Raw genomic sequence first — 26,264 nt, forward strand, 5'->3', positions numbered from 1 at the left:
CAACCACATATACACATAAATGGGCTATATTTAGAGGACCGGGGGAGTAAGGGGTGGGGGGTGGTGGATCATCATGGGGAATATCTGAGGCTTTGGGTAAAGGCCGGCTGCAGGGGCAACTGGGGAGGTCACCATTGTTTACCAAACAAAAACACAAGGTTGTAATGTTTCAGACATGTGCTTTTGATCTTATGAATGGCTTAACCATTTCTCACTGAGACTCAAGTCCAACAGCATTATGAGATGACTCCTCTATTTCTGTTTGAGTCTAAAGGGTGGAGCATAGTTTTCACATTTTTAAGTTGTTTTATTCTTCTATTTCACATGATTTTAGACAGAATTGAGAACTGAAGATGGAATGATCAAATATTGCTATACTATGCATGGCATCCTTACCAATGCTGCTTCAGAAAGGCTTCAGAACGGCTTTTTGTGTGGAGTTTGCCACAGTCCAGAAAGCTGCATTTAACGTGTGTCTATGAAGTGGTGAATGTGGATGATCATAACATCCAACACATCACAAAAATCCAGGGTATACCCCGGCCTCACTCATAGTCAGTTGAGACCAGCTTCAGGTCCCCACAACCTTGAATTAGACGGGAACACTATAGAAAACACATGGATAGTAATTCTTGAACTAATATTGCTTCTGCACCTCACTATTACATTTACATGTGCTTTTAAGGTTACAAAATATAACACAAAATTAGAAAGATCTACATTTCGATGAGGTTTCAATCACCCTAACTTTGTGTCAAGTTATGAGTTGGATAAATGTAAAAAATTATATATTCATCGCTATTGAAAACATGAAAATGTCATCAGTTACAGCAGCATTTGTTCACCTCTCTCGAACATTTTCAACTGACAACTCATCTGTAGATTAGTTAAAGCAGTTTTACACTTTATACTTTGATCAAAATACAGGATGATGAGATATTAATGAATTAATTAAACTTGAGAAACATCCTATAAAGGCTTCTTCCACTATTACTTGCAACTCACCAAGAAACACTTTTCCATTTCTTCGTCTGGGGATGGCTCCTCCTGCAGCTCCAGTGGTTTTCTGGACAACACGTGAAGGAAGCAGTGGATCAAAGATTTCTCCTCACATGAAAACAATCTTGGACAAACGCCTCTTTAAAAGCCATTATTCTTCACTTCGGTAGAACCAGATGGTTGTCATTTTGTTAGAAATAGATGCTGGATGTTCCAGGAGCCAGGTCGGGTTACAGGGCGAGGGGGAAAACCCGAACTATGGCAGTGTCGAAATTAAAGAATGATACATTGATACGCGGCTTCAGTTGCACCGAGTGAATTGCAGACCTGGCCGGATACCATTTACAGTACAGAAAACGTCATGTGTTTGGACCCGTCATTGCCTGTGCTGTGTGTCATCGTCTTGTCCTGCTCTTACTCTAGATTTCCTTTTCTCTTCCCTGCATACTGGGAACTTATTGGCAGCAAGTCAATACCGTGCCCCCAAGAAAGCTCCTCCCCAGTTTTGATCAGGTTCAGTTTCGTTCACTCGCTGGAGTAGAAAGACAGGGAATGCTGACACACTGGAGACCAAATGGACTCCTGGGAAGAAAACAGCAGACGCAGGAGCCTGCAGAATGTGAGCAGCTGTTTCTGGCCAGAGCCGAGCATGGAAATAGAAGCTCTGTACAAAGCAGAGCTGATCTGAGGGCAATTAGAGACACAGAAGAGAAGACACAGTGGCAGCCCAGCCCAGTTGTTCCCAGAACATTTTCATAACAATTGAGCTTGTTTGTCCACGTGGAATGTTTTTCTTTAAATGATACACAATCGGGAAAGGAACTAACTATCTTATAATATAATGCAGTTTAATGGGACATCCTTTCAAACTGTAGAAGTTACCACAGACTTGGTGTCAGCAGCTCCCTGGCTGACTGGAAAACTAGACATTCATTGTTACTTCAGGGGCAATCCCTTTATGGCAATCCTGTTCAATCTATTTAATATAAACTAATTCTGTTAAACAAGCTGGAGTTCTGAACGTTCTGTTTAAATGCAAGTTTCGTTAATTAGCTTTGATTGATACTTTTAAACAAACTGCTATTGAATACTAATTAACCTCTTATATTTTTAAAACTACATCAATAATTGTCTCAATGTATTCTGAATGTGTTCAGCAAACCTACTATGCGCACAAAAAAAAAATGAATACCTTGATTTTAACAAATGAGAACCTCCCTCGATGTGATCAAATGTAGAAACAGTAGAAAGAAATGGCATACGTATAACCAAAACAAAGATAGAGAAGGCTGTGGTCAGTTCATGCTTTAACCAAAATATGTTTCCTTGACAGTCTTAATCTCAACATTACTCCAAATACTTTGTTTAACAATTTGATCAAAGTGTCACAGATGTCCTCAATCATATTTCTAAAAGAAAAACTCAAGCATTCATTTTGGTGCATTTTGTAAAATAATGAATACAGAATTCATATCTGACTAAATGTATTGGAGCTTTATTGGTTCACTATCTGAACAATGACTTTCCTTGATGACTGCTCGGGGGGTTTGGCTCTGGACTACAGATTAGACAAGCAGGCTTGTGTTTGGATGTTTGAATCCCACTGCCAACAGGTTACCACTGTGAGCCCAATCTTATGAATAGATTAATGCAAAGAGAAAGCTTTGTTGTAGAATGTCATCTTCTTCCTCTTCTTCCTCATCGTCATCATCCAATCAATATCTAGAAATAAATGCATAAAATACATATTCCACAGGGATGTAAAACGTACCTCTTTGACGTGTCTTTTGAGATGCATGTAAACACTCTGTCCTGTTTTGCGATAGTGTCTCTCCACATGTTCACGTCCGAAGCCCAGGAATGTGTTCATACACACATAGAGGCCTCCCTCAGACTCCTGCACGCCAAAACAAACAGCGATAATGAGAGTCGGAACGAGGCAAACAACTAAGAAAACATGACAAAAGCCTGTCAAAACAAAGCTGATACAGAATTTACGCAGTATTTCACAGCTGTGAGCATTGAAGTCATGACTGTCAAAGTTTTGCAGCCACTTGGAAAAGGTAGAAACTGCTCATAGTTTATGAAGCGCAAGAGTTTTTGCTCTTGATTGTTTAACAACGACTCTTTCCAAGACAAATAAGAAGTATAAATTGATGAACAGTAAAGATAATACTTATTTTGTATTGAAAAATAAAATAGTTCAGCTTCCCAGTGCATATGCTGTACTTAAGACACACCATCATATGCTGCATGTATAAGGAATATTTAAGGATATTTTAGATGTTTTTTGGTTTAGTTATTTTAGTATTTTGTCCCAAAAAATTGTCGTCTCGCATTTTTCCAAGTCCTACTGAAAAGCCTGAAATTTACAGCAAAACCACAAAATAATTTACTTTTTGCATCACAGCAGCAACAGAATTGTAATTATGTTTTTGACATTATGTTTCATACAAGGAACATGCTGCCTTCACTTCACTGGTTTCACTAATACAACAACAACAAAAAGCCATGATGTTATATGCCATTAATAAGAGAACATGTTTTATCAACAAAATGTCATCACCTTCGAGGTCCCGAGGATCCACAGGGTTTTTCCCCAGTTTAAAGACACATGTAACACCAGTTCTTAAAGTAAGTAATGACTGAGTGCAAAGTCAGTACAACACATTTTACATCTCCGTTCATCTAACTGCATAAGATCTCCATGTGACCTCAAATTAAATTTTAATGTTCTTTAGGGTTGATTTTTTTTTTCGTTTCAAAACAAGAACACCTGACTGCATCCCTACACCTCACTCCACGACTATCAGGTACAAAAAAAACTCACAAAATACCTCTTCAAAACTAACGTGAATCCGCAATCACTACAGGCCTTATAAACCCCTCGTGATAAACCTTTAAGTGGCCCAGAGTGACATATGAGCCTCAACAGTGCAAAGATAAAAATAAACCAGTCCACAGGCCAACATGATGAACTCCAGACAGCTGAGTCACCTTTAAAAACAGTTTCATTTGGAAAAAGTAGGGCTTGGCAACCCAAAAAAGTTTTAAACAGCTTTCCGAAAGACTTTGAGTATATGAAACAATGAAACTCTCCATTACATCTACGTAGTATGACATGCAAAAGCAAAAGACTGTGCTTTGATGGAATCGTTGAAAAAACTTGAGAATGACAACAATTGAGGCGACCCGCCACTGACCACTCAAACAAATGTCATGGTCCGCTTTATATGACAAAAACCACCTGATAGCCTACAACTGCATCGAGAAGACTCATTTCTAGAAATGAGGAGGAGGTGTGATTGCTTTAATACTGCTATCCGCCACGTGGATGTCTATATGTGGTGTCAAAATTAAACACAAATGTTACTTGTTGTGCATGTCATGAATCAAAGGTTATTAAATTCCTTCACGAACCAAAAAACACTGACCATGATGTACATTGTGATTAAAAAGAAAAAGAATATACCGGTAGTTAAATAGCAGGAGTGTCTGTCACTTTAAGACAACATAGAGTAGAAAACTCCTTCACTGGTGCTGCAAATTAACCACCAGACATGACAATGATGCAGGGATTGTTTGAATATAATTCAAAGCTAAAAGGAGGTTTTACAGCCATTGTGGTTGAGTGTAATTGGCCTGAGCTCACGCTGCTGCACAAAGGAAGACTCCTCCATGCTTCACTGCGAGGATGTAAACAACAATTAATTATTTATTTCCTCCCAGGTTCACGGATAATATGACCACCGTGGAGAGAGACACACACACACACACACACACACACACACACACACACACACACACACACACACACACACACACACACACACACACACACACACACACACACACACACACACACACACACACACACACACACACACACACACACACACACACACACACACACACACACTTCAGCGGATTCACGCACGTTATGAGTCCATCCAGAGCAAGACTGTCAAAGCAAAGCAACTCTCATGCCTGCCCCGGTGTGTGAGCGTGTGCTTGTGAGGAGGAAGGTGTGTGAGTCTGAGACTCTGACAGAGAGAGGGAGAGAGAGAGGAGGAGGAGGAGAGCTGGGGAAGAGACACTTACGGGAGAGTCGAAAGAAAAGGCACACTCGCTCTTGAAAACCCTGTCTCCCGTTCTGGGGACCCTGATGGTGGGCATGTAAGGGACCAGCAGCTCTCCTAGGTCTGTAGCCATCTTCACATTCCTGCTTCTCGCACCACAGTGCAGCGGAGCCTCCGGAGCAGCGCTGTCAGAGGAGAGGATGCTATTTTTAAAGCCACATTCCTCTGGCCAAGGGGATGTGACGCGGAAAAACATAAAAATAAAATGACAGACTGATGGAGGCTGTCTGCAACACAGGCCGCGGACCTGGGGGGGGGGGGGGGGGGGGGGGGGGGGGGGGGGGGGATTGAATCTAATGTTGCCCTGTTGTTTGTTTTTGTCCTTTTTTTTCTCTCTCTCTCTCTCTCTCTCTCCCTCTTGCAAGATACACGGACCTGCGCAGAAATTACACCGCTTCTGTTGACTGGTGACGCCGCTTATATTTTACCAGAAGGGCTCCTCCCACACCTCAGGATGATTCATAAAGCCACCCACGCTTTACTACAGCATGTTTTCACTTCTAGGACCCAGAAAAGATGTGCTTGTCAGGTGTATTCCCATTTTTAGTATCTGCTTTGTTGCAGGATTCGGCAAGTACAACAAAACACGTCATAACTGTGTGTTAATTTGGAGCATATTTGACAGTTGCAATGTAAATAATCCATAATTTATTCGGAATATGTTGGGTTTTAGGTTGTTTTTTTTTGCTAACTAATAAAAATGTAAAACCCGCACCAGGTCCTGCATAATGTGCATTTTTGCAAAGATCACTTGTGAACCTCCACTCGTCCGGCCAAAGCCTTGGACAATTAAATTGTGTTTACACTGCTCTGCCCTCTAGTGGATATTGCTGTTCATTACAAAATATGTGGGCTAAATCAACCGGTTAATTGTAATTTATAACAACTGTCACGAATCAGTGGGTAAAATAGGAAAATGGGAGCACAGGAACATGAATGTAAGCAAGAAAAAAATAATCTATTTCAATAACCTGAAAAAAACAGGCAGAAAATAAATGCAATAATGAGTTGTTAAGTTGAAAATGAAGAGTTGAAGAGAGATTATAACAGATAATTAATTAAAAATCATGAAACTCTTGGAAAGATGCAGACACCCTCTGATAATATAACAAATTATTGGGACCTCTCAAATATGTATGTTACTGTTAAGTAGAGATGGTCTTACGAGTATCTTTGAGTGAAGTATTTTGGGAGCATGCTAAATATTCACTTTCCCAAACTATAAAAGGAGTGTATAGAGAAAAAAGAATTCATGCCAAGCATGAAGCAAGGTTTGTTTACGCTACTCCCTTAATCTGATAGGGAATAAAAGGTTACAAGATGATATTAGACTAATCACGCTACTTAATGCTGACTAGAAAATGTTTAGTTATAGACGTGCAGATGCACAGCCTTCTCCATATGTTTGTCTGGTGCAGTCAATGCAATGCCAGTCAATGTTGCCTTTGTAGTTTTAATGCTGACCCTCTATAGTTGCTCTCATGAAGCCTTCCCTTTATAGTCCACTGATACACGTACCCGCTTTCTGGGGTTCTTCATCTATGTGGATGTTGTGAAAAGAGATTTTCTTCACTTCCTCCACACCCTGTGATCATCCACCACAGTTGTCTTTCCTGGATGCAGGCCTTTTTGAGTTCCAAAGCTCATCAGAGCTTTATTTTTCCTGCTCAACCTTTGGTCACTTGTCAACAAGATGGGTGAAATAAGGCCGGGGTCACTCTCAGACAAGACCTGCAGCTGCGTGATGATATTTATGGAGACTTGGCTGGACAACAACGTTCCAGATGAGGCTATCAGGTTAGCGTCCTGCGCTGCTTACCAGGCCGGACAGGACTGCATTCCCCATAAGAACAGGGGTGGATGTGTTTCTATTGAAAAAAGCTGACAAAGCTGCAACAGCTTCACACCTTGTTCCATCACCAGGACCATGGTGGATCATATCTGACCAATACAGAGCTTTAGGGTGCAGAAGCAAACCCACCATAAAGACTGCAAGTGTAGAGTGGGGAGGCCATTGTTTCTCTGCAGCGAGGTTTTGATACCACAGGTTGGGAAATCTCCTCTGAGGATACTGACGTACACCTGGACTGTCCTGGATTATATTAATTTCTGCTTTTAGGCGTTACTGCCTACAAAAACCAAAAATCTTTTTCCCAATCAGAACATCTCATTTGGATAAAATTCATATTTGCTGGTCAAAGTCAGAGATGCTGCCTCCAGGTCAGGAGACCAGCGAGACAGAGCTCTACAGAAGAACCTTGTGAAGAGCATCACAAAGGCTATGGGCAGGTATGGGCAGTAAAAAGGCACCCACTCATGAGAGGGTTAATGCTTCAGAAGCAGCTGGACCAGATGGTTTGACTGGCCACCAGCTGAAGACCTGCACTGACCAGCTGATTGTCATCTTTACTGAGATGTTCAGCCTCTCTATCAAACACATCCATGTTCCAGATACTGCCATATATTTCAAACCTGCTGATAAACTTAGGACTACAATATTTCAGCACCACGGTCAGCACCGCGTACTTAACCAATAATATCATCAATATGCATCTATGGCAAGCTTAGCCTATGTCATCACAAATACTGAATATGGAACAATTTACTGATGGTGTTGTCATCCAGCTGCGAGCAGTTTGAAGCCAATCCACAAAAATAGCCAAGAAAAAAGTATCCAATCCAGCAGAAAATCCATTGTAGTCAACTCAAAATCTCCAGAGTCCAAAACGTCTCATATAAAAAAAGTCCAACAGTTTGAACATGCCAATCTCAAATGTACTTCCGAACTATATACAGTAATGTGGTCTCATATCTTATAGCACCATCTTCCTCTCCATCTTTGCAAACCTTCCAGCAACCTTCTTATCAACAACAATGGTCCTCTGTAAGTAGTTGGTCATTAGATAAGTCTTTTTTAAATCAATTATATTTTTGCCAATACAATTATGTAAATGAAGTGATTTGTTTGTTAAAGTTATACATTTGTTGATCCAAATAATAGCTTTATGTGGAGAAAAGTTATGTGAATCAAAATAATGTTCAGCCTGAGGATGGATCGTACCAGACGTAATTGATGACGCCGTCACTTAGTGTCACCACCAGGGGGCGCTGCAGATGACGCGTTTGTGCGGCTCCAGGCTTCCCTGTGACCAGACAGAGGCTGAGTACATTCAATGGCTGACTCCACTTTTGTTCTGGACAGCTGACCCCCTGGGCATGTAGCAACTGATGCTACAAAGACCAAGGACATGATTTGAAAAGATATTTATATAAAACGGTTTAATTTAATAACAACTTACTGCAATTAAATAAAACTAGTTTCCTTTAAACGTCTTTGCCCTTCACATTACCAGATAGGTTATATTTTTGGTCAAGACAGATGAAGATTCTAAATATCCTACTATTTTATGACTGAAGTCCCCTGTTTTCTCATTTCTCACCTGCCTCATTAGATTTAATAACACGGTCCTTACGCATAAAATAATGAATGTCCTCTTTCTACAATACTGACTTTCATGAGTGTGCTTGGTGGATTAAATAAAACAGAAAAAGGCAGCCTCTTCTCTAGAAGGCCATTAACCAAGGTTTCAAACAACACAGGTTTGCTAAAGAGCAACACAAACAATAATGCCTAAATCACTCAAAAACGAAGGAGCTGGTACCTCCAACAAGCTATTGGACAAAATTCAATTTGACTAAGATTTAACAGAAGAGCAAAACTCACAGAGTGGAGCTGGAGTTTAAAAAAAATCAAGCAAACGAATTTAAACACACACCAAAGTGTCCGGAGGCAGAATGACAGCCGACAGCCGCCATGAGGAGTCTGCTGGAGCTGCTTAAATGGCATCAGCTGGTGGGCGGAACCAAGGCAATCAGCCGCCTCCTCCGGAGGTATAGTTTTTGTACGCACGGCAAACATGAACTCAATAAATGGTTCCCTCCTTTGAAACTGCTTTAATAAAATGTTGTGCTTCTGACAGGAGTCGCTGAGGATTCAAATATATTTCTGTTTCTTTTAAAAAGCACAAATTAATGATATGAAGTAATTGGAAACTAAATGACTGATAAAGTTATTAAAATTAATGGATTAAACACTATTAAGACAGAAAGTAGAGTCAATAGAATGAGTAAGATTTATGAAACACCTCCACAATCCTTGTACAGTACACATAAAAACATGCAGGACTGAAGTAGAATGCTGTGCCTCTCGATCGAAATGATCAAAACCCACCATCCAGTGGAGCATTTCACTTCTCCCATCCCCATATTATTATTGTTATTATTGCTCATAACAAACCATAAAAGAAACGGGGAGACAGGCGGGTTCAGTGTTGTCGATCAGCAGGCTGCGCTCTGACAGCAGAGGAAAGCTGCGGCTACCCTGCTCACTTCAACTGCTGCTCCACCTGGTGGTGAAACTAAGAACAGCAGCTCAGAGTATCCAAACTGTTATTATGAAATACGGTGTTGGTCACATTACCATCATATGAAACGTAAACATTTCTAGATTTATATTGTACTGAGTTTACAAATGCCACTTGTTCACGCGATAATAAAAGCATAATATTTTTGTGGAGGATATTTACCTAATACTAATTTGAGGTTTGCATCTTGGCCAAGGTGTTTACTTAATGTTAGAAAAAAAACTTTCATTTAATTATCTAAGTTTTTGTGTCACATCTGGATTTGTAGATGACGTTTAAAGAACTCATCCATTTGTTTGATTAAGACACTTAGTTTCACCTATCATCCCCTAAACATCACACGGACACTCTTCGGTCGAAGAAAGTCCCAACTAACCTAAAATTGTGATGTGTTTGATGTGAATTAGCCCGATTACAGAAAAATGTTATGAGAACGAAGACTGTGCTTTCATTGCTTCATTGCCTGCTGGAAGCACTGAAAGAATATGTAGACGATATACAGGATAACTTTTGTCAGCCACATTTATGAAATCCCCACTGCTCGATATAACAGGCAATAAACTTTAAAAACGGACAAAATTGTAACCTGTAGAAGCCTTAATATTCAACATCACCCTCTGTAGTTAAACATTTCTCCCAGACAATAAAAATGAGAGTACATAAAGATACTTTATTTACGCGACAAGGGAAAAAATTTACAAACAGTGACTTTGATCAACATGTCGTGACTTTGATCGACAGCCTCATGTGAATTAGTTGTCAGGGGTTGACTTGGGGCTGTAGTCAATGAGATCCTTGCTGAGGGTGGGCACCTGGAACCAGGGGCCATCGCCCTTCTGCCTCATGTGTCGGCGCACTTCCATCTCTGTCAGTCTGTTGACAACAAGCAGGCGGTGATTATAAAGGCAGGCTTCAGAAAACAGGACTGGGTTATATTTCAAGCACAACTAATGCAAATTAAAGAAGAAGAAAAACATTCTGGCCAATTCCCCACACATAGAGTCTGTAAAACTCTATTCTCAAGTAACAACAATTTTGTTTTGAATGTTTCCTTGTGTCCAGAGGCCTGTGCTGCTACCATGAATTGTGACTTTCCAAGTTTAACTTGAGTTGTCAGTACTACGGCAGTGGTTACATATCCACTGCAACTTATCCTTAACCTGTAATCTGCTCCAGAGCCGGTTCCAGGTTCAGCATAAAGGCTCAGCAGGTATTTAAAAAAAGAAAAAAAGAAAAAGCGAATGACTAATCAGCTGTCTTGGACAATAGCTTGTCTATTTCTTAAGAATACTGTAAATCGATGTGCATGAATAGTGAGAGGAACAGTCTCATCTCACCTCCCTACTTAAGTGTCTGAGTTCAACGTATCATTTAAAACGCTGCTTGGAATTCTAACTCTTACTTACAGACAATATAGCCATCAGCTGTTTAGATTGTTTATATCTTTGACCCTAATGCACAAGAAATTTTAAACTTTATGATCCTTTGGAGTCACGTAAGAAGCAGCTAGAGATTCACTGCTCAGACCGGGGTTGGTACTCATCTTTGGTTTATGGCGCGCAGTCACGTCAGATAGTGCTTTACCTTAGTATTTACGTATGCAGGGTCCTCCTTTTTTATTTAGTTTAGAATTATGTGTAAAAGAAACTGGGATCTCTTGTCTGTGCCATGCTCTCTCTAGTTTGTTTTTTTTCCTTCTGCATTGCGACACATCCTTTTCTTTATTGCTTAAGTTACATTTAGAAGACCAATTTGTGTCTTGAAGTCATGAATAAACGTCTGGATCACAGTGGGCTTCTGGCCATCATACACCATTACTATGGACGCTAGAATGCAGCGGCCGACACTCACCTCATGTCCGCCTTTTCCTTTTGGATTTGGATTGCAGCCAACATCTTTTCATAGTCCTTCACTGGAGAATCGTACAGGTTTCGAGTAATCCAGCGGGTGATGGGGTGCTGCAATGACAAGACACAATTGTTGCAACAATTATAACAAAAATCAGGTATTGCTTAAACAACTTTCTTAACAAAGTTAGTAATCTCTGCAAAATGCACGTGTGCATAATGTTCTGTGGTTCCAGGGACGCCTCAGTCAGCAGTGTTTAAACTATAAACAACAAGAAATGACCCTCTATGACAGTCACATGTCTGTAATATCATGGCCTACTTACAATCCTGATTGAGCTAATGGTAAAAACAAACTTCACATATATTGGAATAAAAACAGAAAATAATTGATTTTAACTGTACTTTACCAACACTGTAAGATCTTCAACTTGTTTCAATTGTAAGGTAAAATTCTAGTTTTTAAAACGTGTCAAGTTCCTGATTTTCCACCTCAACTGTTCCAATTTTAAATGTAAATATAAAAAATATATTGGACCTTGGAAATCAGATATTATATTTTTATAATATATTTCTCTCAAGAGGGTCTCTAACCTTAAGGTAAGAAACGAGTTCTTTAATAGTAAATGCCTGATGTTACTGAAGACGAGTTATTACATTACACACTTGTGATTATTTACTCAAATGTACCTTTTTGTGGAATTTGGTGCCAGATTATAATGAAACAGCAAGTAGTCCAGTGAAATTAGATAGTTATACCCAAAAGCACAAATTCTCTACAGTCTTTGTTTAATAAGCTTCAGCAGCGGTATATCGATTCACACAGGTAACAGCTATACAAGGCAGGACTTCAACCAATCATACGACAGGATACAATGGCGCCACAAAGAAAAAGTAGTGCTGAGCAAGGAGGTGAAAGTTCCGTGATCAGCGGACCAGTGACAGCAGTTGTGTCACATTCTGTGCAGGACATCATATTTTGCGTTCCTCTAAGGTTGAGACCAGTGACACAAGAATTCATCTGAAAACTGGATAACAAACGTACAAACCTTGTAGTACTCCCAGTGCTCTGGCTCATAGCCCTCAGGTATTTCGTCCAGCTCTGCCTCACCTTCAGAAAAGAATTACATTCATGCTTATTATACATGAGTTTCCTTTAAATGTAGAAATTACTCAAATCTTTGACTCACGAAACCAAACAAAAGACTATGCCAACTACCACCCAAGACAAAACCCAAGGCAAGGTGTTTACTTACCTATGAAGACATTCACACAGGTGACAAAGATGGCCATAGGAATACCAGTCAGCAGGATGTAAAATTGCTGCGAAGAAAGCAGAAGGCACATGTGCAAAAGGGAATTCTCATCCTCAACAGTCAGACTTTTTACTTAAAAAAAAAACTACAAATGAAAATATCACCCCAATATTAGCTTCAGTGCACTGGCTGCTAGTCAGTCTCAGAACTGATTTCAGTTGACTCCTCAAAGGTGAGAATAGGACTGAAACTTGATTGCATTGCTGAATGTTTTACTCCATATGAACCCGACCAGGGCTGAGGTCATCCAGCAGTTCTTCATTACTGTTAGAACTAGATTAAAGTCCATGGGCAACAGGTGTTTCTTTTCTGTGAAGATCCCGTTGCTCTGGAATAACTTGCATGAGGGAATCGGGCCTCATCCCTTTCCTTTTTTAATTCTCCACGAAAAATAAACCTTTTGTAAATTTGACTGTTTATGGTCTTTTGTAGTCATTTACAGTTGTAAGCTGATTTGGGGATAAGTGTTATGCACTGTACTGAAAAAAAAAAATAATTTTTGTTAAAACTGCCATTCAAACTCACCAATGAGTGCAGGAACCTCCTGTCATAGTAATCAGTAGGTCTGATGATAAACATCTTCTTTCCGTGACCCCAGCGGACAGCCACTACAAAACAGGATCAAGCTTACAGTCATGACTGTGAATTTCATTTTAAGTTTTGAACTGTGGTAACAGATTGCCACAAGACAAGTCTGAGTTCATAACACATTGAATCAAAGTACATCAATTTTGCTCATTCTCCAAACAAGCACTACTGCTCTACATCCATTAACTAAGCATCACTTTATGACATGATTGGCTACTCAAATTCATTCCAGTGTCACAAAGTCAAACCAACAGCGCACATTTCCAACACATTTACTAATCAGGTATGACCAACTATTCAATATCTTAAGTGAATTTCATTTTTGAGGCTGCGGAATCAAAATAACCACACAAACCCATGTAAATTCACACTTCTGATACTCACTTTAATGTCTTTTAAAAATCAAGCATATACAAGTAAAATCCTCATTGAGATCATTATGTTGCTATGTCAAAATAGAAAATAGAAAGCTATTTACTAAAGTATCAAAACTATTAAAAAGAAATGTGAAAACGTTTGCTTCTTCCTACTGCTTTTCAGACACGTTAAACTTATATATATATGGTATATGTGTACTTTTCTGTGTACGTTTGTATTTCTGTGTATTTACAGTGTGTGTGTGTGTGTGTGTGTGTGTGTGTGTGTGTGTGTGTGTGTGTGTGTGTGTGTGTGTGTGTGTGTGTGTGAATTTAATAAGTGCAAAGAGATTTTTATATTTAATAGCATGTTGCTTCATACCATGGTAATAACAAAAATGTAAAACGAAGCAAAAGGCTTCTGCAATGATGCATAAGAGGTCAGCTTAACACACGTAAACAAACATTTAAGGATTAAAAAATGTACATAACACAAACTAGGACGATTAAAGTAACACTTAAACCCAGTAAACCAGCCAAGTCACTAAACACGACCAAGAAATATTAAAAAAGGTAGTTAGAGTTAAATTAAGCGGAGTTTGTCAGGATAAAGCAATTAATAACTATCTTGTGTTGGCAATGGCACTTTAGCAAGTAGCTCATGTTAGCAGGCTAACGAGTCCCAACGCAAGGTCATGATAACTAACAGCTATGTTAGCAATTAAATATGCCACTCATTGTACCACCGGGTTGTTTCGTACCTTTATCTGTGCGCGCGATTGCGCGGGTGAGTAGATTTGCGGCATTGTTTCCAGATTTTAAAGGACTCAGTCTGGCTGCAAAAGCAGCAGCAGACCTGAGAACACTCATGCCCACCATCGCTACTGTTGGAGGACTGAGCAACAAGACGAGCTGTGATTGGACGAAACGGAAATGAAGCTGAAGCCGCCATGTTTACTAAGGGCGGAAAATGTTGTATTTCTTTATCCCATGTGTATCTTTGCTTTGTTATTCAATAATAAAGTGAAATATGTGATGAATAAGAACCTAAATAAAGATAATGGATTTATTATTGTTTTTAGAAAAAGTAAATTATTTGATTAAAAGATAGAGAAATGCATGCTGGGAAAAGGGGGAGGTCCATATCAAACATGGCGGCGTCCTCCTCGGCAGGACGCGTTTTGACTCTTTGCAAGCAGTTTCAAAGCGTCTGCAGGATATCTTCAACATTAAGGACTCAACACCCTGCTATTACTTCAAACAAATTGTGGACTCATCTTTTCAAGTAAGGATGTGTTTGGGTCAGTACGGTTTGAACTCTTAGTTCCATGATGGACGCCGTCCTCGCACCGTACTCGTCCACGGTGACCGTATCGTAAACCAACGTTTAAATCTTAAAACAGTCAAATTTTCCTCTGAATATTGTAACTATTTATCAACAATCAGGACTAATGCCCTGGAATTAAATAATCTGATCATCTAATAATACTTCTTAATATATTTAGATGGATCCAATCAGTTAATGTACAACTCTCTTAAAATAGATTAAATTACTATCACTAAAACCAGATAAATGCAGCCTTGCAATGTACAAGTCCAACATTGTTTAATTGAGACAAACCTTGGCCAGTCCATTGGATGTTTTGGATAACTGCACTAGAGTGAAATAATGAAATTCATAATGTGCAGAATTACTCATAGGTAAATGTGAAGCCACATCACATATTTGATGATAAAGGGGGAGAAATGTTCTAATTTTGGTTCAGGTTGTAATGAAAGGTAGCAGAAAGCAACTGCTTGAATGTTGAGCCTTTTCAAGTTATCTGAAGTCGAGTTTGTTTAAAATATTCAAACTGAAGCTGAGTACAATATTACAAATAAATCTGTATGACTTTTGTTTTCCCCCCATCCGTCAGGGAAAACCGTGTACTTGTTCCCTCGTTTTGGAGCAGTCCCATCCAGTCTGCAGCTCAGTGTCGAGCTCTGCACACAACCATCAACAGAAGAGGACTGGATGAGTTCTTTGATGCCACAGAGAACTGGGGAGAGACCACCGTGAAGTCAGGTGATATGTACAGCTTTTAAGAGACAAAACAAAATACCATCAGTAGTTTTAGCAAAAACATTCACTTGAATGTGCATCTTGTGGGTGATGATCATTATCGCTGACTAATAAACAGGGTTGTCTTAGCTTCAAGTTTTAGCGATGCAAGATGGCATAATTTGACACATTTTGGTTTGTCACATTTTAGGTGCACCATGGACCGCCAAGCAAATAAGAACAAAAAGTAACGAGGATTTACACAAACTATGGTGAGCGGTGTGGAAATGTTCCTGGTGCTTCTCGAAGGAAGCAGTTTTCCAACTTTTTTGTATCGCTGTCATTCTGTCAGGTATGTGCTGTTGAAAGAAAGGAACATGTTGCTCACGCTTGAGCAGGAAGCAAAACGACAAAGAGTTCAGATGCCGAGTCCAGAGAGACTGCGAAAGGTGGGTGTGATGCTGAAGTGACACGTGCAGCCTGTTATACATGACATATTAGTGATGCAAGACCTACATTTTAAGAGTTGTTAATTGTGTTCATAGGAAATTAGAACTCTGGTCAGGGTAAAGCTTTTTTTTTTTTTTTGTCCACAGATTGAGCGGTCAATGATTAGACTGGAAACTGTGGTGAAGGAGAGAGAGACTGCGCTGCGTCTGCTACAGACGGGACAGGAGAAAGGCCGACCAGGAGACTGGAGGAGGAACATATTCGGACATGTCTACTGGTGAGGATGAAATCTCTGGCCAGTGCAAACAGCCAAGACAATCATCATCACCTTCATTTTGAATGAATCGTTGGCGTCTCCATTTATTTTAGCCAAGCTTGTTTACACAAATATGACACAGAAAAACCTAATTCACATTGCAAGAGATTTTAGTTGTTTATCATTTTGGTTTAAATCTGATGTTCTTTGTGAGGGGATGGTAGTCCCATTTACAAAATCGCATTTGAGAATTCACCATATATTGTGAAGGGTGATTTTCATATTGAGATACCCCCCCTCCCCCCAACAGGTATCGGTTCAAGGAGCACGCGATTCCTTGGTACATGAATAGAAGATACACACGCAGGAGATTCTACACCCCATCATTTGTCCAGCCACATATAAGGTAAGATATTTAAAATGCTATCAAGTTTATCCTAAATGAAAATCATAAAATCTATGCTGTGTTACAATAATTAAAATGCTTGTAATGCAGGCTGCGCATTGAGAAGATCCTTCGGGAAAAAGTCCGCAAAGAGAATCTAAGGAGGCAATCCATGCAAAAACTGAAAGAGAAATTCCCGACAATGAAGGTCCCTGCGTCATGAAAATTCAAGCTCTTTAATCGTTAATGTGATCCAACTCTGCCGTGTGGATCAGGTAAAGAAATCATTGGAGTGATCTGGAACTGTTTGTCTTGTAAAATGAATAATATCACCCTAAACTTTTGGTTGTGTATTCATTTTTAGCACGATGGAGTTACATTTTATTTTTATTTTTTTAAAGATGGGGCCACAGAAAAAAACATCACAACATGGAGACACTAATTTGATTTACGTTTGGGGGTCTTTCTGATGTGGAGCTTGCATGTTCTCACTGTGCGGATGTCTTAAGTTTTGAAAGCTGGTACTGGCTCCAGTGCCTGCAACCGTTGTTTGGATAAAGAGTATAGATTCAAGTTTTTTTTTTAGAAGAAAAAAAAGAAAATATATTTAAAATGTGAAAATTAAATACAGATTTATTTGTGTTAGAACACCAGTGAGCACAGGCGAGAACTGATAGGCCATGCTTGAGATTTGTTCATGGGATATAAGAAACAGAACACTTATAAACAATGAAATCTGTATTCACCTTGAACTAAAAATAAGACTATTCATGCACAAAATGTACTTTCCATCATCAGTTCTGACGACAGATTTCCATCCCACACCAACAACTCAGAAATAAGGTGACAGACTTGTCTGTTAGGACTTGAATTTAAAAAAAAACAAAAAAAACACATAAATCGCAGATATTTGATTTTCACAACAAATCCCAGTCAGGCATACGGACAAGCCTGATTTGAAAACAACAGCAAAGTGTTCCTGAGTCTCAGCCAGAGGTCAACGGTTCAAGATGTTGAGCTTGTGGTGAAAACGGTGATGGGAGTTTGACTTGCTGTCAAATCAAGGGCACTTCCTGTCCACACACTGCTTCCCTCCCTCTTCATACTCTTGCTTGGAGATCCACATCTGCTGGAAAGTTCCCTATAAGTTGAACAAAAACACATTCAAAAACCAATGAATTACTGCATAAATAAAAGACACTGTTCTCTAAATGAAAGGTCTTTTTGACTTGTGGGTCCTTACAAGTGATGCCAAGATGGATCCCCCTATCCAAGCACTGAACCGACGCTCCACAGTAGTGTTGTTGGCTATCAGCTTCAACCTCATACTCTGCAATTATACAAACACTCAAATCGTAACCATCTACAATGCATGTGGAAAAAGAGTGGCAAGTCAATGAGCAGTAGTGTTGTACATCAAAACCTAATTGTTGAACAGCAGCAGTTTGTTTCATTTTGTAGCACAAACCTGAGGAGAACCTAAGAGTGTGAATCGTCATATTTAGAAAAGCATCATTATTGACTTAACTTACCGGAGGGGTTTTCTGAGAGAGTTCTCTGTTCAGTCGGTCAGTGAAGCCCTGAATGAGCGTGTTGCCTCCAGTCACCACCACACTGCCATATAGACCCTGAAACAAAAGATCGAAGGTCAGTGCAAGTTTCTTCAATTTCAGAAACCTTTGAAAATTTAGGCTCAAATCTGAGGCAGGTTATAGAGACAAAATAGTTCTGGGTAGATTCCAAATACAAAAAAACATTCAATGCCTTTTTTTTGTCATACAAGGTGCATATTAAAAGTAAAATGGCATCTTCATCTAAATCCTTGCCTACTGTCATTGAGCTTTTCAAGATATCTGTAAACAATTATTTCCCGCTCAACTGCTTAAAATCTGAGATGGAAAACAAATGTAGTTTAGATCTTCCGATACTCACTGGCCGAATGTCGATGTCACACATTCCCACACTGGTCGTCACCACGTGTCCAACTCCCAACATGGTGTTTCCAGACAGACCCTGCAGGTGATCACACCGAACAACATTACAACACACAAAGCATTCCTGGAATTAATAAATAGAGGTTTTCTTAACTGAGGAAATATAATTACTACGATGTAGGACAACAGGTACAATCACTACGTTTGAGCTTCTATATTAAACTGATGAAGCACCAACCTTAGCATTGGAGGGGTCAAACAAACCCTCTGGGATCTTCAGCCTCTCGGCCCCAAAGTCACAGTTGTAGCCGTTGGGTAGCTCATAATGCACCGTGGGCATTTGGGCAGCAACCCTGACGAAACAGTTTCATAACGGGTAAGTCAAGTTTCCAACGATGGGACTGACACGTGGCGTTCTCAGAAGACTAGTAATTTTAGGGTGCACGCATGTACAGAAGCTGTTGGCTAAAGAATAGAAATATGTATTTCCAACAGACTTTTCCAAATTTACATTCATGTCAAATTCTACCTCTTGTTTTTCTGCAAACTGAAAGCTGTGTCCAAACATCTGCTTTAAAACTCTACGAGCCTGTGGTGCATTTTTATTTTTCATGTTATATGATCGGTACACGCCACTTGCTTTCTAATGGCAGCACAGTGGCCTCTTTACCATGAAATGTATTCATATAACAAAGGGCATCACATGGAGCTCTTACTGTTCATCATATGGTGAGTCTGACACTTGTAGCACCGATGCCTGGAAGTCCTGGATTACACACTGCAAAATATAACAGGAAAGTTTTCACACGTTCAGCTACTTCCAATTCTAAATCATCACCAAATCGCAAAACAAATAACATAGTAATGATCCAGTTGCTTACATTACACATGTAATTATGCCACGAGCGGGTGACTTGAGGTAGCTTTTCTTTTTTCTTCCAGCTCGGTGTAGCACCCTCCCGCACTGGATCCTGTAATGACAGAAAGACTGTGGCTGACTCTGTCTCGAAGACAACATTAAATACTGTTAAAGGCTTATGATATAATTCATGTGGTAAAATCATATCAAACATTGAAGGAAAATTTGAAACATGTGATTTGCATATTTTTTTTTTTTTACCTTGGATGCAATCATGTAGGGCGGGATAAGCTCAACACTTAACTCTTGAAATAGCTCCCTACACTGCATGCTCATGAAGTCTCCGGCCAATGGTGATTTGACAATGCCTGTCAGAGAGAATAAGTAAAATATGTAATTAATTGGCATTCAATATCGGTATTACATCATCAAAACATTTCTGGGAAATAAAAGTTAGATTCAGGTTTAACACAATACTATCCAACAGTGTATTTCAGTGGAATTTCTCACCACGACGTTCATAAGCACTGGTCAAAACTTCCTTATCAGTCCACTAGTCTCATTGCTACACAGATAATCCCTCCACATGAAAACTGTTTAGATGGTAACAATAGTTTGTAAAATAAACCATTGTCATTCTAGAAACTAGTTTAAATCGCAAATCACAAATAAGGTGAAACTGTAATAGATTTAAAGATCCTGACAGTTCAGTGAACACCCATCTTGTTTGACAATAACACATAAAAACAGAACATACAACACAAAACTATCATGACCCAACATTAGTTTCAGCAACTCGTTTGAACTGCAAGGCTGCAATGTTTTCTGTGGCCAGCAGATGGCAGCCACACGCACAGAACACATGCACTCAACAGTGAAGCATCAAGACCATCATGTTTCTATCTCTCCCTCTCTCACAATATACAGGTTCGCTATGTGGGGTTTGTTCAGGTCACCTAAGCAAGTTGTCAGCATTTTCAACAATGAATCACTTAGAACCACTGATCACCTTGTTGCAGGACGTAACCGTCGTGCACTGGAATAGCTGTGGTGTGTGTGGCTCCACTATCCAGGACTAAGCCTGTAGACCTCCCATTGGCGAAGCTGGAGTATTTCAAGTGAAGGACACAATCTAGCAATGTGCTTGAACATACATGGAATACAGAATCAGATTGTGCATTTTGTGAACAAAAATGGTGGAAGCACAAGAAAAAGTAGGGCCTGGTTAAATATAACTAACCTCAAAGAACATCATAACCTTTGATTTCTTTAAACCACATGTGAAACTCTCATGATTTAAAAGTGGAAAACAGTTCGGTCCCTGAATAAATAAAAACAAAAGTGTCTCCAGATATTAAAAACCTCAATGACAGTTTGAGTAACACACTATAAGTATTGATATATATATACAGAATATATAAATGTTTGAAACAGATTTATTATCCTTTAACCCAACAAAGAAGGAACTGTGTATAGGTACTAATGGGCAGTAAAATAGAAAGGAACACCTACATTTGAATGACTATAAGATTTGTTTTTTTTCTTTCTAGCTTTTTTGTTGTGATGAAGGAACACAAATGTAAAAGCTTTTTGCTTTATCGTTTCACTAATTTAATTAATAAGGTTTCATGGAAACATCCTCGACTGATTATTAAATTTCTGTGCTTTAATGAGATCTGAATCATAGAAATGTATTTTTGCTTTTGTTTGAGGCCATTCTAACTTGAGCCGATAGAAAAATGACGATTTCCACACATAGACATGAAACAGTAAAGGATACGCAGACAGCACTGCTGATTTGCAGAGGAAGAAGGCGGGAATGTTGTAATGCTCAAACATCAGCTCCGTTAGTTTCTCCCGTTTTGCCCGTGTGTTCCACTGCAAAACAAAAAAGAACAGGTCAGTCCATCAAGAAACAAATCCTCACAGTCGGCTCTACACAAACAAATGCAATTATCCAAGTGATGAAGAGGACCAGTGAGGAAAGCAAACTCCTCACTGGAAATCTTCACCTCATCACATCTGTTTGACTCAAAAAACAGCAACTCAGTACCGATTCCAGCTGCATAGAACAATAGAAAGTGAACTCACCGATGCTTCTGACATGAGCACTGGATGCAGGCTGGGTTCAGACTTGAAGTGCATCTTATACGTGTGATCCAAAATGGCCTGGAAGCTGTCCCAGTCCTCAACTGTTAACAGGGTCAAAGAGAAAACAAGAGCCAAGTTTGTTGTGACATCAAATCACTGGAATTTGTTCATGCATATGAATCTAGGTCTTGGTGTGCGTGAACGTGAAGAATTACTTATTTAGAAAATAAAACAGAATGGTTAAGATAATGTAAAACAATTACAATGAAAAGAAAATGGGGTGTCAGGAACAAGAACGTAGGTATTAGTAAATGTCATGTACAGAAAGGCATTTCTTAAGCACATAGCAGATATGTTATTGAATTCATTGGCTGCATTTCATTTGTGGCCACACAGTCCAACATGACATAAAAAGTATTCATCTTTCCTTTTCATTTAAGCTGGGTCAGATGGTGGAGAAAATAGAGCGATGAGGAGCTTTTTTAGGCTTTAATTTCAACACCAGGCACCGATGTTCCAGGTCAGTCCTCTCTGGGGGTCTGTGGTCCCACAGTGCTGCTCTGATGCAATTAAGATTGATGTCACACTTGTCTCTAAATAGTTTCACAGATGAACTACAGTGGACCAGAATCTGATGAGTATGATCAGCTCGGTAGGCCCACCAGCATATTTGTCTTCTGCCTGCTGTTACTAATAGTTGTCAGGCATGTAAGACCAGTGTGGCTTTAACTGAAAAACTAGACCGCCGGGAATTTATACAAAATATTACGATTTTTAAATATAATATAATAACTTTATCCTGTGTTTTGTGAAAACTACATTAAATCGCAACATTTTCACAATGCACTTGCATTTTCTGCACTTGAAAAAAAAAAAAAAAGACTTTTTTTGTCATGCTGGCATTAAACTGATATTATCATGGTATTGGCCCAACTAACAGCAAAGAGAGCTGTACGTGGCCCACGAACTAAAGGGACTTTGATAATCCAGCTTTAAATTATGTGAATATTCTTAAATGCTTTGACTAATGAATATTTAAAAAGAAAATGTTAAACGAGTTCCCTGGACAAACATTTTTTCATTAACAACAAATAATACCACACAATGAAACAGTTATTCATTGATACATGTTTAAACTGGTTCACAACATATGTACAGTTTGAATGAATTATAAAACAAAGAAACAGTAAAGATGATTTTATGGAGAAAATCCACAGATAAATCAATTATATAAACGATAGGCTGCAAACATTTAAAAGATGTAAAATAGGAAATGTGGATACATTTAGCAGAATGAACAGTGTGGATGACTTGTGCAGCTTAAACCCCAGATGAGAACCAAGGAAAGCTCTTAATAATTGACCCACATTTGGCTTTAGCTGTGTAACAAAAAATTGAGGTAAATTAGGTAAAGGAGCATAAGATCACTTGTGGGCTAATATGGCAGCAAACCAAACATAGCAAGGGGCTTGGCTTCATTCGACAGGATACTATATGTGTGAGTTGATGTTGCCCCGTGTTTCAGATAATATTAATTTTCCAGGTGAACAGCAGTCATCCATCGTGACCTCAGCAATGTCTTATTACGAAAACAGTTCAAGCACGCACAATTAAAAAATATTCATTGCTAATATGAACCCATGCATCCAATGCTTGTAATGACAACCCATGTTCACCTTTCTACAACAGACACCCCGTGGAAAAATTCAGTTTTTGTTATGTGGTTAAACATGCACTGCATAAAACTGCAAATACCCCAGCTGCTGTCTGTAAATTACATGCAAGACATGCAAAACTTCTCATCAACGCAACACTCACTCATGCCGTTCTTGAGTGGAGACATGACCTCCATGTTCTCTCTGGGCACCCGCAGCTGATTGGTATCGATGTAGTAGGTGGTGCCACTCTGCTTGCCCTTGTCGCCATCTGTCTCCATCGGCGTGCTGCCATCCTCTCGGTCTAGAGTCACGCCGATCACTGTGGGGAAGTCAGCCTGAGCAGAGAATGACCAAAAACAAAGAGCAGGTCAATGCATATTCTCACACGCTCTTATTTATCAATGTCACTTTCCACAAACTTTTATCACAAAGCTGTTTCCCAACCAAACCCTAAATCAATACATTCCAGAACAGCAGTACAACAGTTTGGAAACCCTAATGTTTTTGCCGATAATGAGCAAAGCATCATGTAAACAGCAGCTTCTACACGTTGTGTTTCTGAGCTGGCAGGGGGGTGGAAAGCAGGGTTTTCCATTGAAAGCACTCATAAATACCTTTAGGTACAATTCAAACCTATTATTATAGTTTATATATAGTATTATAGTTTAACTACAAAGACCATCCTGACGAGTGCTTCCACAATGACCATCCTGCATCACTATGTGTTTGGTTGGGTTAGAGAGTGGTGACATCACCAAATATTCTCCATCCGTAGACAATGTGTCTAACTGAACTCATGGGTATGTTAAGTCACAGCAATGGCTTTGCAACATCATGTACACTTCTGCAGCTCGACAACTCAGAAGATATTCAAAGACATCTTCTTCTGTCTATTCTTGTGACATACAAGTAGTTTGGATCACATTGACAAATTGAAATGATGGTCAGTTATAAATGCTTTAAATCCCATCACAAAGCTGAGATGGTATGACAATCCAGACATGCCTTCAAAGGCTACCAGTTATACAGAACCCACTAAGATTCCATTCATCCACCCATCTTCTGTACAGCTTTATTCTGTGTAGGGTTACTGGGTGTTGGAGCCAATCCCAACTATTTATGAGCGAGGGCAGGGTACACTCTGGACTGATTTCCAGCCCATCACAGAAACTGCTTAGATTAAAAAAATAAATATTTACAGAGTCAGGAGGATGTACCACAGTTGTCACCACAACATTTGAGTACAACAAAGTTGCTCAGTTCTGACCAGAAAGATTGGGGGGAAAAACAGAGACTAATGACATCAGTTCATATAATCAAAGTTTGACACTTTATCTGGAACTTGTGTAAAGTATGGCTGTAGCAAAAATCAGCATTACATAGAAAAAAACAAAAAGCAATTTGCTCCCAAACATCTCACTCATTCACAAAATCCAAAGCATGGGTTTCCAAAAGGATCTGAACTCAATTTAATATCCTGTATGTCTCGAGGGAGGCAGCCCTCATTTCTTTGACATTGGTGTACTCCTTGAGGGGAGATGAAGATGCGCTCAGAGAAGAAAGACAGAGTTAATCAGGTCACCTAAGTGATCCACATACCTTAGGACAGTCTTCTCCCGCGTAGCCAGCTCGAACAGAATAAGAGCCAATGTCAAACACCAACGCTCCCACCTCATCTACAATAAACAGAAGTAATGCTTTGGTAAGATTCAAACTGTAATGTTAAATACAATATCAACATCAGTGAGTTGCAATAAAATGTTGTTAATAATGATTGACTTGACAAATGAAAAGGTTATTTTAAGAAAATGATACACTGTATTTTTTTGTACATTAGTTCAGATCTTTTATGCACATTTCCCCTGAGCCAGGTATTCTACTGCTGAAAACACTATCTTTTAATATTGCTTCCACAATGACAATAAAGAACTATTCCACTATTGTCATGTGAAATACTGTGCTTCCAATGCTGCTGTTACCACGGTGAAGTTCTCTCTCAAACTGATGTGGGGCTGCACGCTGGTCTGTTGTTGTACTGCTTTATAGCTTTGTGTAAATGGAATGAATATGAAAAATATTACTGGACAAGTGCAACTCATATAAAAACAGCACAGAATTGTTGAGTAAACCTGTGGGATATGTGCTTGGCGAAACGAAACAAGATAAATAAGGGTGCTTCATGTGTGGGGATGAATTCAACAACTGAGTAGGCATAGTTGTTACTTTAACAACAGGAGAAATGTGGCCCAATCATGTAAATGAGTGGAAACCAGATGCGTTGGTGATCAGTCAAGACACGTGTAAGCAAACAGAAAGGAAATAAGTTGCAATGTGTAAACATAATGAGCTTCTATTTCCCCTGATCTCTGTCAAACGTGACCCACACAACGTTTAGTTTAATTAAAGATGAAACAAACTATTTCACGATGTGCTCAACAGCTCGGCCATCTCTCTTTCATTCATTCCAATGCTAGCTTCGCGCTTGGCTTAACGTGGAAACGATACAAGTTCATCTCCAACTACGAGACTAAGTTACTAAAGTGATTTGTTTATTTATACATTTTAACCACCGGTTGATTAACTTAAGAGCAAAACAAGCAGCTATTTTCTCCGACCGACACGAAACGTTAGCAGAGTTAGCATTGCTAGCTCACTACAAAGTAGGCTAAAGCAACACAACGGGACGTGGACTGCAAGTTTGGGATTAGTTCAGTCATGATGTGCTACTCACCGCCTCCGTACACTCCACCGCTCATCCTTCAAGGTGTAACAAAAGGTAACTGTATCAGTGTTTACAGAAACACACCCGCCGAACGGTAAATCACAACAAAGAGAGGCTGTTAGCATGGATCGGTGCAACAAAGCGGGCGCCTCACAGCTTACGAGTTTCGTCCAATCAGAGCAAAGCACAGCGACGGAAC

At 39.5% G+C, this 26,264-nt stretch overlaps 4 protein-coding genes across 6 annotated transcripts in view; 1 reads left to right on the forward strand and 3 right to left on the reverse strand.

The window, feature by feature from the left end:
* The window catches only part of usp13 (ubiquitin specific peptidase 13), a 29,107-nt gene extending 23,818 nt beyond the window's left edge, over window positions 1-5,289 (reverse strand). Inside the window, exons 1-3 of the mRNA XM_080473989.1 lie at window positions 5,101-5,289; window positions 2,771-2,896; window positions 1,006-1,066 (exon numbers count right to left, since the gene is read on the reverse strand). Of these exons, the coding sequence (XP_080330115.1) occupies window positions 1,006-1,066; window positions 2,771-2,896; window positions 5,101-5,211 (298 nt within the window). The 5' untranslated portion in view covers window positions 5,212-5,289. The remainder of the gene's footprint in view (window positions 1-1,005; window positions 1,067-2,770; window positions 2,897-5,100) is intronic.
* A 4,923-nt stretch (window positions 5,290-10,212) lies between these two features.
* Window positions 10,213-14,560, reverse strand: ndufb5 (NADH:ubiquinone oxidoreductase subunit B5). The gene is made up of 6 exons (XM_080474034.1): window positions 14,431-14,560; window positions 13,251-13,333; window positions 12,666-12,732; window positions 12,459-12,520; window positions 11,414-11,520; window positions 10,213-10,435 (listed from the first exon to the last, which is right to left on the reverse strand). Exons 1-6 carry the CDS (start codon window positions 14,546-14,548, stop codon window positions 10,315-10,317), a joined length of 558 nt encoding a protein of 185 aa, XP_080330160.1. The 5' UTR covers window positions 14,549-14,560; the 3' UTR covers window positions 10,213-10,314.
* A 239-nt stretch (window positions 14,561-14,799) lies between these two features.
* On the forward strand, window positions 14,800-17,136 carry mrpl47 (mitochondrial ribosomal protein L47). Of its 2 annotated transcripts, none has more exons than XM_080472602.1 (7): window positions 14,800-14,954; window positions 15,586-15,734; window positions 15,922-15,982; window positions 16,063-16,159; window positions 16,307-16,437; window positions 16,727-16,822; window positions 16,913-17,136. In XM_080472602.1, the coding sequence occupies exons 1-7, from the start codon at window positions 14,821-14,823 to the stop codon at window positions 17,022-17,024; spliced, it is 780 nt and encodes a 259-aa protein (XP_080328728.1). In that variant the 5' UTR covers window positions 14,800-14,820; the 3' UTR covers window positions 17,025-17,136. The 2 variants fall into 2 exon arrangements, with proteins under 2 accessions (XP_080328728.1, XP_080328729.1); XM_080472603.1 differs by having other exon boundaries at window positions 14,811-14,954; window positions 15,622-15,734; window positions 16,913-17,051.
* actl6a (actin-like 6A) lies at window positions 17,130-26,246 on the reverse strand. 2 transcript variants are annotated; one of them, XM_080472600.1, is made up of 14 exons: window positions 26,075-26,246; window positions 24,943-25,019; window positions 23,504-23,678; window positions 21,686-21,786; window positions 21,375-21,472; window positions 20,604-20,698; window positions 19,856-19,962; window positions 19,617-19,706; window positions 19,452-19,513; window positions 18,974-19,088; window positions 18,734-18,814; window positions 18,334-18,429; window positions 18,045-18,131; window positions 17,130-17,942 (listed from the first exon to the last, which is right to left on the reverse strand). In XM_080472600.1, the coding sequence occupies exons 1-14, from the start codon at window positions 26,097-26,099 to the stop codon at window positions 17,862-17,864; spliced, it is 1,290 nt and encodes a 429-aa protein (XP_080328726.1). In that variant the 5' UTR covers window positions 26,100-26,246; the 3' UTR covers window positions 17,130-17,861. The 2 variants fall into 2 exon arrangements, with proteins under 2 accessions (XP_080328726.1, XP_080328727.1); XM_080472601.1 differs by having other exon boundaries at window positions 17,740-17,927; window positions 26,075-26,237.
* Window positions 26,247-26,264: the final 18 nt, after the last annotated feature.

Source organism: Lipophrys pholis, assembly GCF_963383615.2.
Source record: "Lipophrys pholis genome assembly, chromosome: 10".
Taxonomy (NCBI): domain Eukaryota; kingdom Metazoa; phylum Chordata; class Actinopteri; order Blenniiformes; family Blenniidae; genus Lipophrys; species Lipophrys pholis.